General features: G+C 40.2%; 1 protein-coding gene across 1 annotated transcript; it reads left to right on the forward strand.

Annotated features, from left to right (window-relative positions):
* The first annotated feature begins 993 nt into the window (after nucleotides 1-993).
* Nucleotides 994-18,709, forward strand: LOC115813630 (alpha-2-macroglobulin-like). Its single transcript, XM_030776147.1, has 34 exons — nucleotides 994-1,138; nucleotides 1,338-1,518; nucleotides 1,802-1,961; nucleotides 2,196-2,248; nucleotides 2,721-2,741; nucleotides 2,871-3,036; nucleotides 3,147-3,231; nucleotides 3,533-3,629; nucleotides 3,740-3,848; nucleotides 4,011-4,120; nucleotides 4,245-4,415; nucleotides 4,510-4,743; nucleotides 4,851-5,063; nucleotides 5,217-5,366; nucleotides 6,056-6,190; nucleotides 6,299-6,383; nucleotides 6,484-6,598; nucleotides 9,364-9,589; nucleotides 9,662-9,788; nucleotides 9,913-10,034; nucleotides 14,862-14,913; nucleotides 15,047-15,130; nucleotides 15,225-15,401; nucleotides 15,501-15,576; nucleotides 15,693-15,849; nucleotides 15,997-16,071; nucleotides 16,406-16,568; nucleotides 16,853-17,043; nucleotides 17,145-17,360; nucleotides 17,463-17,581; nucleotides 17,709-17,803; nucleotides 17,865-17,977; nucleotides 18,314-18,419; nucleotides 18,521-18,709. The coding sequence occupies exons 1-34, from the start codon at nucleotides 1,041-1,043 to the stop codon at nucleotides 18,595-18,597; spliced, it is 4,359 nt and encodes a 1,452-aa protein (XP_030632007.1). The 5' UTR covers nucleotides 994-1,040; the 3' UTR covers nucleotides 18,598-18,709.
* The last annotated feature ends 1,847 nt before the right edge of the window (nucleotides 18,710-20,556 follow it).

Raw genomic sequence — 20,556 nt, forward strand, 5'->3', positions numbered from 1 at the left:
ATTGAGAGGAAACTAGTCAAGTCTCCGGGAAAGAATCTGACAGGAATGACAGGGTAATAGACCATTTCCTAGAAAAAGAAAGGAGGGCAGAATTCGTATATAAATAACAACAAATGTAATAATTGACTAATTTTATGACGAAAGCCTAAATTGTGCTTCCCCTATTTCAAAGACCAACAGCCGCCACTGGCTGATAATGACCTAAGTAGTCAATTACAACAAATATTTTTATGTCAGTGTTTTATTCATGTATTGTAGTTTATTACTGTAAATTTGCTAAAAGAGCAACGAAATCATATAAAATATGAAATAATTTACCAAACGACTGGAATAGGCTGATAGAGAGGATCTGCTCAGCAAAATGGTAGTCTCACGTTTTGGGCACAAGCAGATTGCTTATGATAATAGCTTTTGGCTGTATTCGAAACCGCATGCTGTGTACTGTGTGCTACACCAGTATATACTGCATGCTATTTTTCATTATTTTTTCTTTGATAAGGCTGTATAGCTGCACGTTACTAACCCCTTGGGTTGGGTTTGTAAATGCCTGTGGTAACACGAATGGGATATTCCATTACCTGGGTCCATTCACGTGATGGAAGAAAACAAGGTGTTGGAAGAAAACAAGGATAAATACAAGGAAAACACACTTGACAGTGACAGAGAAGGCTGAGCAATTCCTTCCTTCACTAAGACATTCAAAAACTTTGGATGCAATTAATAGAAAACAGCTACAACTGGAAATATAATGATGTGTTGATTGGACCAGTAAGCAGAGGATTGGCAATGCTGAACACTGGCAAATGCAACTCAGGTTATTGCAAGTTTGTCCAAAGATTCTTAAAAATATGAAATGTCATTTCGTAGTACAGTTGGCAACCCTACAAGCCCACTGTGCAAAACGGCACCGTAACATAAAAACAGGCTCCAGATCAGTTAATCATTAATATAACCACATGTCCATTTGCTGAAAAGATCAGCGTGGATATATGTGCATTAAAAGAAGGCATTCAGAACTCACAGCTTGCAGGAGGAGCTAAATGCACTTAGCAATGGCTATTCTTGGGACGCCATTGTGGAGAGGACTGATCCTAGTGTTTTTTCACTTCTGCTATACTGCCAAGGGAACTGAACAACCGTAAATACAGGATACATATTACAATCATGTTATCTTTTTGAAACGTATTGCATCTGAAATATTTGTTTAATCAGGTCGGATTCAGTTACAGTTGTGAAAGCATTTACACCTGTGGTGGGGGACAGGTGTGTGAGTTGAGATGTAACATTGGGGTGATGTGTTTTTTCTCCCCGCAAATCTGTGTACATTCTCCTTCCAGGGTGTTTTTGGTGACATATCCTGCCGTTATTCAGCCAGGTACTGAGTCCAAACTGTGTGCCAGTCTTCTACAGCCAAAAGAGACTGTGATAATGACAGTTTATCTGGTCAACAATGACCAGAACCGAACACTGATTCAGGAAAGAACGCAAGAAGAGTTTCATCGCTGTTTTAATTTTCAGGTCAGTACAAACAGCAAAGTTTTCCTAATCCCTCCGTACCTTCATTTGGCAAATGTTGTAGCATCTTGCCATGAAAACAGAAACAAAAACACAAATATTGCCAAATATTTATTTCTTTATTTTTGGAAGACATAGTGATCTCTTTAAAATGTATTTACCTTCTTAATCTGGGCTGTCAGTCTACTTCCCAGATGACCAAAACTTACTACTGTCTCAAGAAATGGACATAAAAATCAAGCATGCCAGCTAAGTGCAAAATGTTGGCGTTCTGTTCCCCTCACAGGCTCCTCTAGTGCAGGCTGAGTCTAAACAGAGCATTACAGTGGAGGTGCAAGGGGAATCGTTCCACTTGAAAAAGGAAAGGAAAGTCCTGTTCAAACCCTTCAAAAAAAATATGGCTTTTATACAGACAGATAAACCAATCTATATTCCAGGACACACAGGTAATGCATTGGTTCTAAACACAGTTGAAATCTATTTCTGATTGTAAGGAAAAAAACAGCCTAAATCATTGTTACTCCAAAATACAGATTAGAGCTATTGAATTTAACATAAATTGGTAGGAACTATAATTGAGTCTCTCAATGAAAGTCTCTATTAGTAACAATGTGAATGCACAAACTTTTGAGCTCATCAGTTTTTAATACTTATGACTCTTAATTTTCTCCGTTTCTCAGTGCTTTTCAGAATTGTGTCCATGGATTCCAATTTCATACCAATTGAGCAAATGGTAAGTTGCATCCTATGCAGTAAAGTTTTCATCCGAATCTATTGCAGGTCATAAGGTTCGGCAGCATTCCTGCCATAAATATTTAACTATATACTATATGCACACTTAACCACAGCAAATAAACATAGAGACACAACATTGAGGCACATTTGCTCTCTAGACTTTGATCTCAGAATAAATATGTTTGGGTTGCTACTGGGCCTCAATATTGATCGGTTGATGAACTATTGCTGAGTTCAGAATATGGCAGTAAGAAAATACTAAAAACACTATATCCTCCATAACAGCCTCTGGTCCACAATTTTATGAAGGAATCTCACATTCAGTTTCAGTTGTTCAGTTGTAAAATTAGATTTTCAATTTTCATTGGAAGTCATGAAAAAAATGAATAGCATATCGTGACTTTCATATATTATGTATAAAGGAAACTGTTAAGACATGAGATTAAATTATATCTGTTTGACTTTTACAGTACCCAGTAGTGTACCTTGAGGTAAGACAATGGAAACTGAGGTGATGATATACTTTACTTAGGTTTCAGCACTGTTCAAACATACAACAGCTCCTCTGTAACCCTCTGTTCCATCTAAATATGTATTACTGTTATTCTCCACAAAAACAGGATAGTCGGCAAAACAGAATCAGTCAGTGGGTAGATGTCTCCTCCAAAAGCAAGATTTTACAGCTTTCTCATAACTTGGACTCAGAGGCACCTCTTGGCATGTACCAAATCATTGTAGAAATTGATGGAAGACAAATAAGACATTATTTTCGTGTAAAAGAGTATGGTAAGCATAACAGAATGATGACTCTTCCTCAGTTCAGTGCATAGATAAGTTTTTTAAATGCTCATTCATTGTACATCTATATACTGATATTAATCTATTCCCCATTTCAGCTTTGCCAAAGTTTGAAATAAAATTGAACTTACCTGAAACAATAGAAATAGGTGGAGAGGGGCTAAAAGTAGAAGTGTGTGGAAGGTGAGTGGATCTTTCTTTCATGATTTCCTCTCCATTTATGAAGGCCATGTCATTAAATGGATGCATTTTGCAAACAATGTAATAACTGGGGGGGGGGGCAGCCCTGCAATTTAACTTAATATCTCCATTTAATGTAATGCTGCAATGGGGGGGGGGGGGGTTAATGTAATGTAATATAATGTAACGTTAATCAAGTTGCAAAGTAACTTAATATCTGCATTTAATGTAATGTTAATCAAGCTGCAATGTAACTTGATACCTGCATTTAATGTAATGTTAATCAAGCTGCATACTTGTCCAGATATACTTATGGACAACCTGTTCCTGGGAAAGTGTTTATGGAACTGTGTGGAAAATCATCTTCCCATTCTCCATCATGCCTCACTGAATCGGTTGAGGTGGGTCCCTCTCATAATTAATTGTAATGAGCACTGGGAACATTTCATTGTTCCTCAGTGGAATTCCTCTCAGACAACGACTTCTTCTCATTTTGCTTTGTTTTTTCCAGATGAGTGACAGTGGCTGTATCATTCATGTCTTCAACATATTTGATTTACTGAAAAACCAAAGTGTATCTTCATTTCATTTTTCTGCTAAGTTAACTGAAGAAGGAACAGGTGAATGACTTGCAGGGAATCTCTGTGGGTCCCACTCATAACATTTGGTTGGAGTGTCACCATCAAATTTATAAGATTTACTGTGGATTAAAGATGTTCCATTTTTAGTCAGATTTGAGAAAACATTTTAATTTTGTTCTTGTTTTCCCATCTCTTCCCCAGGGATCTCAATGTCCAAACATGGCAATGTGTATGTATCTTACACGCTCGGTGAACTCACATTTGTTGATACACCAGATAACTATGAACATGGAGCAATAATAGAGGGAAAGGTACATTTGAATGTTTGCATTAACCCCATTCTGTAACATGGACTATGATCAGTTTACTTTGGAGGTGCATTATTTAAGCATCGGTTTGAATCTTATTTTTCTCTTTCTCTCCTTGGAATTACAGATCAAAGCTACATATGTTAATGGAACTCCCATTGCAAACAAGAACATCTTTCTTTCAGAGGGTGGGTCGGGGCCCCCAACTCTAATGGAGAATCTTACCACAGATGCTGATGGAATAGCTCATTTCTCTGTCAACACAACAACCTTTCCTGCAGCCCCTCTTAACCTCTTAGTATGATACACCTTTTTCTTATTTATTATTTATTAATCTGTGAAAAATTACATGCATGTCATATGATAAATTCTGTCTTCCTCCCTCAATCAAGGCAAGCGATACTACAGAACATTTTCATAGTGGGAATAACAGACCCTACATTATAAATGCATTCAGAATCATTCACCTGGCACGACCCCACAGACCTCACACACCCACAAGAAGTGAACTTACTATAGAAGACTTGGAGGAACCACTGAAATGTGACACAGACGTACCAGTAACTGTCAGGTACGCTATTGTTGGTGAAGCCATAAAGAATGGGTCCTTAAGCATAATCTACTTGGTAAGTGTTTGCAAATGGTCAAACGTGTATTCCTCTTTCTCTAACATCTCTTTAACCCAACAAAATGCTTATGTGTTGTGTTTATTTATTGGTGTCTTCTGATGTAGGCATTATCCAATGGAGAGATTGTTCAGTATGGAGCCATGAAGGTTACAGTAAAGGACTCTGATAGAGTGAATCAAGGCAAAGTCTCTTTCACGCTGCATGTCAGTGCTGAGACTGCTTCTCGGGTGCAGATTTTGGTATACTGTGTTCCACCAAGTGAGACTGTTATAGCTGGCCACAAAGATTTCAGAACAGAACAGTGTTTCAGAAATAAGGTAAAGGGTATGGCCAGACACATATTCTTAATTATTTCTCATTAAATGTTAGGACCATCCTAAATGTTCCAAATGCAGTTTTACAGAGATTTAATCAAGCATCCTAAATTTCTAAAATGACAATCATGTACTTACTTACTATATGTGCCTTAGGTATCTTTGCAGTTTTCTCCGTCCAAGGCTGTTCCAGGTGAAGAGAACACCCTGCAACTCTCAGCTGAGCCAGGCTCACTGTGTGGTCTCAGTGCTGTGGATCAGAGCGTGCTCATCTTGGAATCAGGGAAACGTCTGAGTGCTGATAAGGCAATATTCAGACCTGGGTTGTGTATTTGTACAGCGCTGATTTTTAGATTTGACATCACAACGCCCTAAGAAATAACAATAATATCTGTCATTTTTATTGCATATCATGAAGCTTTGTAGTCAAAGACTCACATGAAAAACAATTAAAGCGCATAACTTTATAAAGATTAATGAAAAATAAAATCTTAATATTAACACGGTAAAAAAAAGAGGATCTAACACATAGACTCCTAATAGGACAATGAGGATGAATTTAAGATCATAAACGTAGAACCTTCTGAAGCAAAAATTTTAAAACTGGTTTCAAATTACACTTTACACTTTAGATGCTTTCATTTTGCATGAGCAAATTTTCCATAGACATTGTGTAATCCTAAATACAACAATACAATATTCTGTTGTGCAAGAGATGGCCCACAGCCAGTTTTAATTTGCTTGATTAATTTTGAAACTTGGTAAGGTCAGAGAATGTGATCAGACTTTGACAAGTAACCAGTTTTTTCAGTCAATTTTTCAGTTCCCTGAAATCCTTCAGGATGGCTGTAAAGTGCATACATAAACATTTCACAGTCCACTGGATTTAGTCATGCTCCTTTGAAGTACACAAGCTGTATAAAAGTTTTGTAACACCCTGAAAACTTAGGTAATCACTCTTCCTCAAAAAATTCCATACCTCACTTTCACCATAGATCTTCAGGATGCGGCCGCCACCACATCATCCAGTTGAACTTGACAGTGACCATGACTGTGTTCATGTCAGAGACCGCCGATATGTGTTACCATTCCCTGGTGCAGTAGACATTTCTGCTCTCAGTCTTTTCAAGGTATGTTCCACATATCAAGTTTCATTATGTTGTCATGGTTAGTGTCCGCTGTTTTCTTCTGATCCAGAGATGAATCTTCTCATGTTATCTTTTCCAAATGTGAAACAGAGAATGGGATTGAACTTGGCCACAAACGCAATTGCAAGAATTCCTCCCTGTGTAGTGTACAGAGGAAACACTTATCACTTGAGTGGTGAGATCTTTCAAAGCCCAATGTTTTATATAAGGGGAAATGTCAGTATAATTCCAGTGTGTCCGAAACCTGGATTATTATGTTTCTGGCTGGTTTGCAGTTTACCCTGAGGGCAGCAGAGGATTTGGCATGGCAGGAGGAAGTGGGATTCGTCCAACTGAGACAATTCGCTCCTTCTTTCCAGAGACTTGGATCTGGAATCTTTTAGAAGTAGGGTAAGTATTTCAGATTTGAGTGTGTGTGTGTGTGTGTGTGTGTGTGTGTGCATTTTATTTGTAAAAGTTGCTGTTTGGTTATAAAGAGATTATAGACATTCCCACTATTATCAAAGCATTTAATTTAGGGGCAATGTCCTGTGTTCATGGGGTGTTTTCTGAGATTAGCATAGTTTTTTTAAAAGTCTGTTTTATGTGTTTGTGTGGGGGCTAAGAAGTAAGAAGGACCCAAAAAGATTAACATGCTGATGACTAAAACTGGTTTCACCATTTCCAACCTCTGCTCAGATGAAAGCAGTCATTTGAACTTGAATCATATGGGGAACTTTTTACCTTCTGCACTGTTAGGGAGCCTGATTAGCCATTACTGTTGTGGAGATTAATTAATTTCATAAATATATCTGTTTAAATATCACTGTTGATATTTCAGGGCCCTTGTCCATTTCAGTGGACAAATGACATTGAGCCTAACAAAAGGAACCTTAAAAACTGCTAAAAAGCCTGTTGTGCCAGTGGTATGAGGAAAATCTGGTTAATGGTTCACTGTGAATATCAGACTTAATACTAATATCACTCTGCTGTAACCATAACCTTATTTTGGAACCTGAATCCAGTGAAATTACAGATATTCTGAAAAACTCTATTTATAGCTCAGCGTTCTGAACACTGAACCTAGAAATTATTCCGAATAACTCTTCATTACCCGTGCATATAATAAATAACAGCATTAAAGTAGCAAGTACAATAATACTCTTCGAATTCAATACTTCTAGCTAACTAAGTTTCTGGATCACCACATTCAGTAACAAGGAAATAACTTATCACGTGCTCAAAGAGTAGGTATACGAACGGACACGTTTAATACAAAGATCAAATTCGAACGGTACAGAATGAATCTAATGTTGAATAAATTGGAAATCAGGTGGAATTTAAGCACATCCGCTATACACACACATAGAACAGCATCTAAACTACTAACAACAAGACAAACAACTAACGGTAGACAATAACAATATCCTCGTTACCTAAAGTATGTATGAATGAACAACTCCGCAAGCATGAGGCATTACTCACGAAGAGGCACGCCTAACCAAAAGAACTATCTGAGTGATGTTCTAGTGGAGTTACTTACACACAAAAAGGGGTATTGAGGAAGGGAGAGAAAAAGGGATGAGGAAGAAGAAGAGCAGGCCCAGCCACGTTCAGATAGGAGACACCGGAGTTATTGAGGTTGGCAGTTGGAGACCGTGAGCGAGACTTCGTGTCGGTGCCGGGAAAGTCTTTTAGCGTCGCGGATCTTTCGTAGCGGTGAGTCCGGGCCGATTCTTCGTGGAGATGAGCAGGGCAGAACGGACGGACTTACGGCTGATACAACCGGAGCTCAACTGGAGCTGAACTTTGGCGCAGCTGAACTGTAGGATAGCAGGGAGTCAGGCATTTGATTTGCAGACGGGGGGTGCTGCCATCCTTTTGGGGGTGTCTCTGCCTGAAAGGAGGAGACAATCCTTGGAATTTGGGAAGTAATAATTTGAGCTCGGTAGAAATGATTTTATATAACTTTTTCCCATTAAAGAATAGTAAAATTACGTTCGCGTACTCGTATCTACAGCATTCTATGCTCCCGAACAAGACCAAATATGGTTTCTTTACCATTAAAAACAGTTACACCGATGGTCATACAATTAGCTGCTCATGACTGCTCATGGCTCCTGGCTATTTTTAAGTTTTACCGCACATTTATGACTGTCCGAACAGTTATGACTCGATATGCGTATTTAATTGATAATATCGTATGGTTAGTTTCATTTCTCTTTTGTTCTACATAGTTTGTGCCCGAGTGGAGCTATGCAGATGGGGCCTGTGACATGGTCTGAATTCCATTCTCACAGGGAAACTAACCTCCCGAGGTGATCTAGTCTCCCTCGCAATTAAACGTTATCAGCATTTGACCAAATGCTTTGGGGGTTGCTGCGCTAAAACATCGAGCCTGGCGTCTGTTAAGTGTTACAGCGAGTGGTTTCTGCTTTGGTGTGTATTGGTTTTGAACGCAGGGCGGCCCGGGCCACAAAGAGAGAACTGGGATCAAAGGGGATAGGGATAGAGAGGCAGAGTGAGAGTGATAGAAATAGATAAGGAAGGGTGAAAAGAAGGAGAGAGATTACACAACTGCAACTTTAATTACTAAGGAACACTTAAGGTTAACAAATGACCTTTTCTTTTTGAAAGCTGCACAGTGCCCGCCCGACAAGCCATTCTGACATGGCTAATGAGCTAATTAGTGTGTGAACTATGAGACAGGCACACCCCCTTCTCATTCTCATATCCTCGAGTTTATGACTGACAAGAAAATATTCCATCACAGTCTCGTATTATGCACAAGATAATCTCCATTGCATTGCTTTTTGATTTCGACTTCTTTCAGTCTCAGTGCCCTGCGGATGCTAATTATTTTGTTATGACACATGTTAAAATTACTGTATAAGAATTAATACTGTTAATTAACTGTTTGACAGGCACCTGGCATTGTGTGGAAAAACACATTTATGATCATGAATCATAAACCCCAGAGTTGGGGGGGGCAATTTATGTGTGAATAAGTATCATGGTAGGGGCAATTTACGTGTGAACGTTGTTTGAATGTTCTGGGCAGGCCAGGTCTACACCCTACAGTGCCAGTGTCTCAAACAAATGAGGAAAAGGGTCAGACACCTTCCCATACTGGTCTCTCTCTCTCTCTCTCTCTCTCTCTCTCTCTCTCTCTTTAGGGAATCTGGATCTGCACAACTGCCTGTTACTGTCCCTGACACCATCACCACCTGGGAGACAGAGGCCTTTTGTCTGTCCTCCAAGGGCTTTGGTCTGGCTGCCCCAGCCGAACTCACCGTCTTCCAGCCTTTCTTCCTGGAGCTCTCCCTTCCTTACTCCATAATCCGAGGAGAACTCTTTGAGCTAAAGGCCACTGTCTTCAACTATCTGTCAAAGAGCATTATGGTGAGGTTTACACTGATGAATAAGAAAACTGTCACCAATTTCTGGTTCTAATTCCTTATCTTTCTCTGACAGGTTAAAGTAACTCCAGCCCCTTCCTCAGACTACACTCTAAAACCCTCCTCAGATGGCCAGTATTCTTCTTGTCTGCGTGCAAATGGTAGAAAGACCTTCCGATGGACTCTGATACCCTCTGTGCTGGGTGAGTTACTAAGCTCAAATGCTGCATTTGATCACTCCACTACATTACTTTTATACTGTCTTGCTCTGCCTTAGAGGATTTGTTTCAGAACAGATGCAGTTTCTTATCATATTATTTTGCTCAGGGGTCCTGAATGTGACAGTAAGTGCAGAGGCAGAAGCATCTCAGTCTCTGTGTGACAATGAGATTGTGACTGTACCAGACAGAGGCCGCATTGACACAGTTACGCGAACTCTGCTGGTGAAGGTAAATCCCCATATCTGTTTCAATATCAAACATCCTCTGGCAGGAAAAGTGCAAAAAGGCACAAAATGCTGAAGAACTAATGTTAAATAGATTGGACAAGCACTCAAATTGTGTCACAGTCTCCATAACCAAGAAATAATTGTCATTCCCAACACAACATGTGCATATTTTAAAGCAGTTTAACAACTGCAGTAGACAGGATAGTTCCTGCAAAAACAACAGTGGAAATCTGCATTTAGCTGACATTTCACAGCTTTAGAGCAATCTCTACTCAACACAAATGGAGAAACCAAGTGAAATGTCATCTTTACAACATTCCTAGACATCACGCTACTGTACCGCCCATGTCTTTAGGAAAGAAAAAAGACATCTAAGATACCTCAGATACGTTTATAAAGTGTTTGAGATTTCCTGCTGAGACAGTTGCTTTCCAGTAGAAAACATTTTAAGGGTCAAAATGGAAATCTTATTGGGCTTTCCATACTAATACTACACTGACCTGGTTTAGATAATGATTTCAGACCAAATGTGAACACCAGTAATGTTTCGGTTGTAATTATTTTGTCCTGCTATGTTGCACAAATAGTGGGTGTTTACAAATATGTATTTTGTACAAATATTTTAAAAAATATTTGTTTTCGGGAAGAAAAAAACATGTCAAATAGTTGGTGTTCCTCACTACGACAGAGTATTAGAGCCACACTGAGGGAAAAAAATTCCGAGATTTCAAGAGTAAGGTCATAATATTACAAGAATAAAGTCGTAATATCATGAGAATAAAGTCATAATTTCAGAAGAGCAATAGAGGGTCAAAAGAGCAGCCTCTTCTGATACTTCTCCTCCAAAATAACATGTAGCCTAAAATTTCGCTTGATTCTCATAATATTTTGACTTTTTCTCGTAAAATTATGACGTTATTCTGGTAATATTATGCCTTTTTTCATGTAAAATTATGATTTTATTCTCGTGGCAGTTTCCTCCAAGTCCACGTGGTTCTTTCTTCGGAATAGACAGTTTCTAGCGCAATCTTTTCAAAGTCCTGATACTTATGATAATGTGGTGCTGCTGTGCAAAAAGATGAAGTATTTTGTTATTTGTAAAATCTATACTGAAGTATAACTTCACAAGATGCTCCACGTAGGAGATTAGCCTAACTTAGCTCTGGCAGAGGAGTTACTAGCTAGTTCACCTACACGATGTGTTCACTGCTCAGTCAACCTGTGTGTCACGGGGTTGCATCCTCCAGTTAGGGCGGATGGTGGCGAGGCTCACAATTTCACATCGGTATTTATTAGTTTAGAGTTTAGTTCATTGATTTGAGTGGGGATTAGGAACTCAGTTTTAAAATGATTTTCTTTTCAATGATGATTATGGTTATACATGTTTGTTGCTAGGTTTCTGAAAACCGTAAACCAGTATAACATTTAAGTGTTCATAATTATTATAATAGTTTATTGAAGAATACCTAAGCTATATTAACACTGTAATATCCTAAAATTAGAAGTGTAGTTTAAAAAAAACAGGATTGTTACACCTGTTTCCACTTTTATTCAAATACAAACACAAATACAAATCATTTTGCTGCCTCAACAAATACAGACACAAATACAAATACTTGGCTCTCTGCACATCCCTACTATGTTGTTTTTAAAAATGCAGATCTTAAAATATACTTTGTCTTAAGTACTGTGTAACATATGTAACATATATATGGCATTTTCCAATTTACATTTCATGCAATAAAAGGCAGTCATAGCGCACAGGTTTAATATGAACTACCTAAAAACATTCCTTCCACAAGAATAAGGAACAGGGCAGATGATGAAGGGAAGGTACACAGGAGAGGGAAAAAACTCTCAAATAAAATGAACAAACATGTATGAAATATAATCTTTTACCCTACCTTGTTTAAATATCTAACTGATATCTAACCTTGTTTAAATATCTAAATATCTATATGCTAACTGACTTAGCTTTTTCATCTTCCAGCTTGCACTTCATTGTGACACTAATAAAACAGCTATTTGAGTAAGAGGCTTAACAAACCTCTCTAACTCTGACTATATTCATGACATGATATGACCTCTTGCGTTCCACTGTATTTTATTATAGGATGCACTTTATGACCACAGTTTTGCTAATATGTTAGAGTGATTACTAGTTCAAGTTCAAGTTTATTTAAACCCCAATATCACTCTTTACAGTCTCAAAGGGCTTTACATGCCCATAGGTTTACAACAAACAACACAGGACGGCACCGCCTGACTTAATCCTCATAGTGGGCAAGAAAAAACAAGATTCAAGAGTTTTATTGTCATGTGCACAGCAAAACAGGCAGTTACACTGTACAATGAAATTCTTACTTCGCTAATCCTCCGTTACCAGACGAGTGTGAATAAGACAATATATAAATAAGTAGAAAAAATCTTATATGGAGACGATATAAATAGCAAAAGAAACATACAAAAACAAGAGAGGTGAGGTAGATTGAATGTGCAAGTGAGGTAGATTGAATGTGCAAATGTCGCAGTACATGCGCAGTATGTGCAAGGGGGCAGAGCGCAGCAGTCATAAAGTGCATTGTGCAGTATTACATGATGACAGTGGTGGGACAGCAGCACTAACAGCTGTCTTGTGTCTGCAGAATTTAGTGTTCATTAAGTAGTGTGTGTTTTTCAGTCAGTGGTCCTCCAGTCAAAGAGGTTGGAAGGGGCCATGTGTGAAAGAGTCATTCACAAGCCTGATTGCCTGTGGATGGAAGCTGTTTGTCAATCTTGATGTTCTGGACTTCACACTTCTATAGCGCTTGCCTGATGGTAGAAGTGTGAAGAGGTTATGTTGGGGGTGTGTACTGTCCCTGATGATGTTGTGGGCCCTGCTGATGACCCTGGTGTTGTAGGTGTCCTGCAGCAGGGGGAAGGCTGCTCCTGAAATGGACTGTGCACTTTTAATCACGCGCTGCAGAGCCTTCCTGTCCTGAGCAGTGCAGTTTCCATACCAGACTGTAATGGAGCTGGTAAGGACGCTCTCGATCGTACTCCTGTAGAAGTTGCCGAGAATTTTGGCTGGCATGCCAAATTTCCTCAGCCTTCTTAGAAAGTACAGTCGTTGTTGGGACTTCCTGATGATGTGCTGTGTGTTGTAAGACCAGGTGAGATCCTCACTGATGTGAATGCCAAGGAATTTGAAGGTTTCCACCCTCTCCACCTCAGTCTCACCTATGTGAAGCGATGTGTGGAGCTCCCTTCGCCTCCTTGGGTCAACAATTATTTCCTTTGTCTTGTCTACATTGAGGGAGAGATTGTTGTTATGACACCAGGCCACCAGATCTACAACCTCCCTCCTGTACGCTGTCTCGTCCCCTCCAGTGATCAGTCCAATGACTGTTGTGTCATCAGCAAACTTGATGATGCTGGTGTTGTTCTGGGAGGCTATGCAGTCATGCGTGAAGAGTGTGTACAGCAGGGGGCTCAGCACACAGCCCTGGGGGGTCCCAGTGCTTACAGGTCTTGTGCTTGACGTGCGGCTGCCAACTCTGACTGACTGGGGTCTGTCCGTTAGGAAGTTCAGTACCCAGTTGTAGAGGGTGGGTGTCAGTCCCAGGGTGAGGAGCTTTTCAGAGAGTTTGTGGGGGATGACCGTATTGAATGCTGAGCTGTAGTCGATAAACAGCATTCTGATATACGTGTCCTTGCCCTCTAGGTGTGTGAGGGCTGTGTGTATGGCAGTGTTGACTGCATCATCGGTGGACCAGTTCCGTCGGTAAGCAAACTGTAGAGGGTCTAAAGTGTCTGGAATGATCTCCTGGATGTGAGTCATGACTATCCTTTCAAAACACTTCATCATGATTGGAGTGAGTGCCACAGGGCGATAGTCATTCAGGCAGGTCACGGTGCTTTTCTTTGGGAGGGGCACAATGGTGGTGGACTTGAGGCAGGAAGGCACAGAGGCTTGCTCGAGGGACAGATTGAATATGTCTGCGAACACGTCAGCCAGTTCTGCTGAGCAAACCCTGAGTGCACGCCCTGGGATGTTGTCTGGGCCAGCTGCCTTCCTTGGGTTTATTCTCCTCAGAGCTACACGCACGTCTGCTGCTGATACAGTGAGTGATGAGTTCTGTGTGCTCTCCGTGGCCAAGGCCTCTCTCTGTTGTTCCGTGTTGAGGGCCTCGAAGCGAGCGTAGAACTCATTCAGCTCATCTGGCAGTGTGGCGTGGCTGGTTGTGACCACCCTGCTCCTATGCTGGTAGTCTGTGACTGTGACTGTGACAAGTGTAACAGGTAAAAAAAATTAAAGAAATCTGAAGGGGGACCATAGAGAAAGGACACCCCTTCATGACCAGGGAGTAGTTACAAACAATACAATCAAAATGCAAAAGAAAACACACTAGCAGACAAAATAAAGACAACAAAAGCAGCAAGGGACGATGACCAGCAACAAAGCTGCCACAACCACTAGGACGAGGGGGATAACAATGATGAGGAGGATGACAGGGAGGGATGAAGAGGACGGGAGGGATTGGACGGTCGAGGGGGGCGTGGTACTACTGGGAGGAAGACAGCCAAATTCACACAAGGCGTTTATACTCAAGCATATGAGACACACACACACACACACAGAAAATGAGGGGGAAAAAGGAGAACATTAGTGGGGTGCCAGGACTTAATAATGCAAAGAAAGAATATAGTACATAAACGCATTAATGCAGCAAAGCCAATGGCTGAGGAAGTACCAAGAGGAGTAGGGCTATGCAGGGCCAGGGACACCAGAGCACGCAGACAAAGTCAGGCTGCCGATCTAAAGATGATGGTTTTCTATCTCCTGCAGGCTGAAGGCACTGAAAAGACCAACAGCTACAGCTGGTTGCTTTGTCCCCACGGTCAGTGTCTCAGGCGGTGTTGTTATTGTCGCCTGAGAATCCGCTTTATCTTGTTGGACAAACAGTACTCAGATGTATATTTCTTACAGTGTTTATAGGACGTTTTTCTGTTCTGCTGTGGTCTTTTCTGTAGGAAACACTGTGACAGAGGAGGTAGAGCTCACTCTGCCTGAAGTTGTGGTAGAGGGATCTGTTAAAGCTTCAGTCTCAGTCCTTGGTAAAAATACCAAAAAAAGGAACATTAACAGAAATTAATCTGCTACCTGTTTTTTGGGGAGGAGCCATAATATCACATCTCTTTCTCCCTGTAGGAGACATTTTGGGCCGTGCGCTACAGAATCTTGATGGATTGCTGAAGATGCCGTATGGGTGTGGGGAGCAAAACATTGCACTTCTCTCCCCTAACATCTACATCCTGCAGTACCTAGAGAGCACTGAGCAGCTCACTTCAGCCATTCGAGAAAGGGCCACTGGTTTCCTTAAAAATGGTGGGAACGCTTATGTTCAGTTTCTCAGAATTGTCTATAAAAGTAAGTGATGTACCTTAGCTCACCTCTGCCGCATTAACTGCACACATGTGTTAACAGGATACCAGAGGCAACTTAACTACAAGCATTCTGATGGATCCTATAGTGCATTTGGTGTAGGTGATGGGAATACATGGTGGGTACGCTCATCAAATTCTCCTTACTTAGCAGTTTGGTGTAACTGAGAAATGACACTGACTTTGTTTACCAGAGATGACTCTTCTAACCCGTATCGCCCAAAATCACCTCCAGGCTTACAGCTTTTGTCATGAGGTCCTTTGGCAAAGCCCAAACTTACATTTTTATAGAGCCACGCCACATTACTAGTGCAAAGCAATGGCTAGTAAGTCAACAGACACCAGATGGTTGCTTCATGAGGAAAGGTCGTCTCTTTCAGAACAGAATGAAGGTACTTCACTTGACTTACACAGCATTTAGAATACTAATTCAGTTGACTAGTCGCAGACAGTTTGAGGAGATACCCATCTTTACACAACAAATTTCTAAAACAAAAAAATTATATGTCAACATTCCTGTTGTTGAAACTGCATTATAGGGAGGGGTGAGTGATGATGTGACTATGACCGCATACATTGTTGCTGCAATGCTTGAGCTGAACATATCAGTGATGGTAAGCACATGTGTGGCAGTAAATTACAACAGCATACAAAACTATTGCTTTGATCTTATTCCTGATCCTTCTTGTATGGCTAAGCACTTTTTATCTTTGTTATTTTTATTATCGTAATGGACAAACCGGAGGCATTTCGAATGGGTTTTTAGACTGAATCACCACTAAATATATTTATATGATTAATTTATATCATCATCAAAATAATAATAATAATAATAATAATAATTATATGTGTAAAGTTATGTTGTTAAAGCTGAATCTGTGAGACTGTGTTACTGTGTTGCTTGCTTTACTTTATCCATTTGAACTGAATGCCCCTCTCCCTCCATAGGAGCCCTCTGTGAGTAAAGGCTTGTTGTGCCTAAAGTCCTCCATCAGTAATCTAACAAATAACTACGCCACTGCTTTGCTCGCCTACACCTTCAGCCTGGCTGGGGAAAAGGAAATACGCTCTCAGCTTCTGCAAAAACTGGATGATGTGGCCTCAAAAGAGGGTAAAGCATTTCGGGGAGTGATCTTTCTCAAACAGCTGTGCCTGTTCCAAGACATTTAGCTTAATTCACCAAGATTTCATCAGGGAGATACCCAAATCAAACTGGTTAAGATGTTATGTGAACACACCATAATATGTTGTAGTTGTTCCTGTGCTGTTATCATTTTTTCCCTTCAGTGCGTGATTATCTTTGTTTTAAGTCAGTGATGATGATCTTACAGCTTCATCAAAATCATGTTTCTCATCATTATCTCATCGGCACTCTATGTCTTTGCTTCTTCTTAGGTGGTCATCTCTCCTGGTCCCAGTCAAATTCGGAACAATCAGAGTCCTTGGCAGTGGAGATGAGCTCTTATGTGCTGCTAGCAGTTCTCACTAATTCCCCACTCTCTACTGCTGACTTAGGTTATGCCAGCAGGATTGTCAATTGGCTGGTGAGGCAGCAAAACCCCTACGGAGGGTTCTCCTCCACACAGGTATTCCAAAAAGCATTTAGATGCAACAATGTCCAAATTCAAGATCAGGTTTATCTTTCTTAAACGGGTAACCACTGATGATGACATATTCGTATTATCAGGATACGGTGGTGGCACTACAGGCCCTGGCTCTGTATGCCACTAAAGTGTTCAGCTCAGGTAGCTCTGCAACGGTGACAGTGCAGTCTGCCAGTGGAGCAAGTCACCTTTTTGATGTGGACCAGAGCAATACACTGCTGTACCAGGAGAGGGCGCTACAGGACATACCAGCAAAATATAGTGTTGAAGTGAAAGGTTCTGCCTGTGTCTCTGTACAGGTTAGTGGAATAATCTCACTCATTTCTCGAGTTCAAGAGTGTTTGTTGAATATATCAATTTTTTCCTGGTCTTAATGGGAACGCGTTACCTGTCTGTCATAGATGGCCGCGTTCTACAACATCCCAACACCCAAGAAGGACTCTGTTTTCAGTGTTGAAGCAAAGACTGAGGAGAACTGCACAAAGTTTCCACAAACTCTGGTCATCAAAATCACAGTCCAGTGAGAGTGAACACATTAAAACCCACAATTTTTGCCTAAATATTTAAAGGGGTCCTGCACTTCACTCAAGTGTTGTTTTTAGAATATTTCTGGTTTTATAAAACTTTGTCTTTTTCATTTTTCTCAGATATAATGGGTCACAGGAGAGCACCAACATGGTCATTGTGGATATAAAAATGTTGTCAGGGTTCATAATCGATGAAACTTCTTTGAAAACTGTGAGTTACCCTGGTCAATTATTGCTTTTTGTGCTATCCCTAAATGTCCTCAAGACAGTCCAAAGATTCTGCAGTCAACAATATTTACAAGTTTCGAATGTCTCCACAGTTGAGGCGTTCTGTACTCGTGAGTCGTGTGGACTCCCAAGATGACCATGTCATCATGTATTTGGAGGAGGTGAGATGATACCAGTAGAAGACAAGAATAAACTACAGCTGTAGTTTCAAAACACAATTTCTCATTCATAATTCTGTGTTCATTTTGGATTACAATAAGCTGCAAAAGTAGCTCATGTGTAAACTACATAGAATAGATGGCTGACGTTCTATTCGCACACAGTTAGTTTAATTCCATTATTTAATGCCATGTCAAAAATGGATTTGGAATATTTTGTCCACTGTTGTAAAGTGAATTCCACATATCGTTTACATTCTTCATTTGACTTTTATTTTAAACAGTGTGGATGCGCTGTCTGTGTCAGTGTCGTTTTTTATTCCTCTATTGTCTTTGCAGCTTCCAAAGGCTATTCCTCTTCATTATACTCTGTCTGTTATTCAGCAAGTCCCAGGGAAGAATCTCAAGCCAGCAGTGATAAAAGTCTATGACTACTATCAAACCAGTAAGATGCTATTTGAGTGATCTTAACAGACTTCCCAGCCCTTTGCTCCATACAGTAATTAATTGGGTTTTGGGATAATGTTATTGTGATCTCTCTTTCAGGTGACCAGGCTGAAACAGAATATTCTTTCCAGTGTACAGGCAAAGAACCCGACATATCACACAATGAAGTACAATGACTGACCTCATTATCAAATGCCACTGATGTCTCATACTCCACGGAATGCCTATTCACAGGTTCTAGCTACTAACAGATGAGGCATCCTTTCAATAAAGCAAAATTCAGTTGAACAGTTGTCATTTTTGGTGTTTGTATAAAGTTTTAAATTCAAAGCACAAGTAAAGCTTTATATTGAAAACATACACATTCAAAAAATGTTCTGCTCGTCAACAACTGAAATCCTGAAAAGCTGTCCACCATGGAAAATAGTACTGTTGTAAATAGTATTTATGAAATAAGGGGATTCATGGAACACCCTACAATGAGGAAGTGTATTTTTGGCACCACCACTGAACTGATTATTGCTATCTGTAGTCCTTACACAAAGAAACAGCGTGAAACTGTGCTGTTCTCCTTGGGGCAGGAAGCTCAAATCTGCTATATTCATGCTACCAAGATTCTGGTTTGTGCAAATACAAAAATGTAATTTCCAAAATCTAAGAAATGCAACAAATACAGTAAAACAATTCCTTTTAATAGTCACAGTAAAATGCATTTATAGTTTCTTAATCCAGTTAGACATTTATTTTGTACAACACACTAAAAATCTAAAATTTTCTGTACATTAAATGGTGATCCCTACAATTACTAACATAAGGTAGTCTTTTTCTCAAATAATACTTTACTGATTATTTTTCATTTGTGCTTACAAAGTATGATTCAGTCATAGCTGCACGACACCTTTGCAAACTGCGCTTTCTTTGTCTGGTCGTGTTTTGTTTTTGATGTTGCAGTCCTCGAGATTCTTGCACTCGTACAAGTTTTGGTATCAGCGTTGCCAGATGGGAAATGTTAAAGTATCTTACCAAAGGCTTAAAACTGTCGTATTTTGAGGAAAATTATCGTACGCGAATCATAACCAAGAGAACAAATAGGCGTAAATGTGAAATTTCAGAAAACGCGTATTGAGATGAACGACCTGACACCGCCTACAATTCTAGCCACATTGTTTAAAAACGGACTTTGCCTCCACCTTGTCCTCGCCATCACCTTCCTGTTCAGCACTCATTTTCTTTCCTTTTGTCACATGGATGCAGCAGTAAGCTATCCCTCGCACAAACTCAAATGTATGAGGGGCCGTTGTGGACAAAAATCGCGCTAAAAACACGAGAGAGAACGAACCCTTTTTGCGCGAGAGAGGTCTGGTTAGCCCACGAGAACAATTGAAACCCTGCGAGGAGTATTGAAGCCCTCTAGTGGCAGGTCCAATGGTAAGCGCACGCGAATGAAACTCGCTTGCAGGAGAGAATGAAAGTAGCTGGCGAGAGAGATGAACAGTGCACGCTGTCCTTTCAAAAGCGCGCGAATGAAAAGTAGCAGCAATCTAGGCAGCTTCAAACCAGTTAGCTAGCGAACTAGCCAGTTAATCTCTTTTGATTAACTAGGTGAGTTCATTTGAATGGCTAGGTAATATAATGTAACAGAGTTCCATTATTTTCTGGGCTGGTACAGGGCATGCTGGGAGTGGATTTCTGTTGTGGTGTCTATTGGTAAAAGAGTTTTCTTGTTGAGATTGTGCATTGTTCTGTAATGTTCTGTACTGTTTATGGTGTGTACTTGTTGTCTGTGGTTATCAAGTGGGGAATGCTGAGACATGTTGTGTCACCGTTTTGTAGTGCAGTAGAGCATATGGGTATATAGTAGGGATGTAGTCAAGACAAGGCAAGTTTGTGATGTTAGATGCTGTTACATGGGCATCTAACTGTGTGAAAACTTCCATCAATAAAGCGAAGATCTGTTTAGTCACATTCACCCAAGTCTGCATTCCTGACTTTTTGTTACACTGATGTCAGAAGTGGAATGGCAGATTCTGCTGAATTCAGATCTTGGGTGTCTGCTGCTTTGAAGCAGAATTTCAAAGAGGAGAGAGCTGATGCGAGAACTCATGATGGGGACAACAGCGGTGGGGAGATCTGGC

This window comes from Chanos chanos, chromosome 6, assembly GCF_902362185.1.
Source record: "Chanos chanos chromosome 6, fChaCha1.1, whole genome shotgun sequence".
Classification (NCBI taxonomy): domain Eukaryota; kingdom Metazoa; phylum Chordata; class Actinopteri; order Gonorynchiformes; family Chanidae; genus Chanos; species Chanos chanos.

What these genes read in the sequence shown, in the direction of transcription:
- LOC115813630 (XM_030776147.1), top strand. Translation starts at nt 1,041, where the DNA reads ATGCACTTAGCAATGGCTATTCTTGGGACGCCATTGTGGAGAGGACTG. An exon ending in CTATATTCCAGGACACACAG is followed by an intron (nt 1,962 to 2,195) that starts GTAATGCATTGG and finishes TCCGTTTCTCAG; the next exon opens with TGCTTTTCAGAATTGTGTCC. An exon ending in GAGGGTTCTCCTCCACACAG is followed by an intron (nt 17,044 to 17,144) that starts GTATTCCAAAAA and finishes TCGTATTATCAG; the next exon opens with GATACGGTGGTGGCACTACA.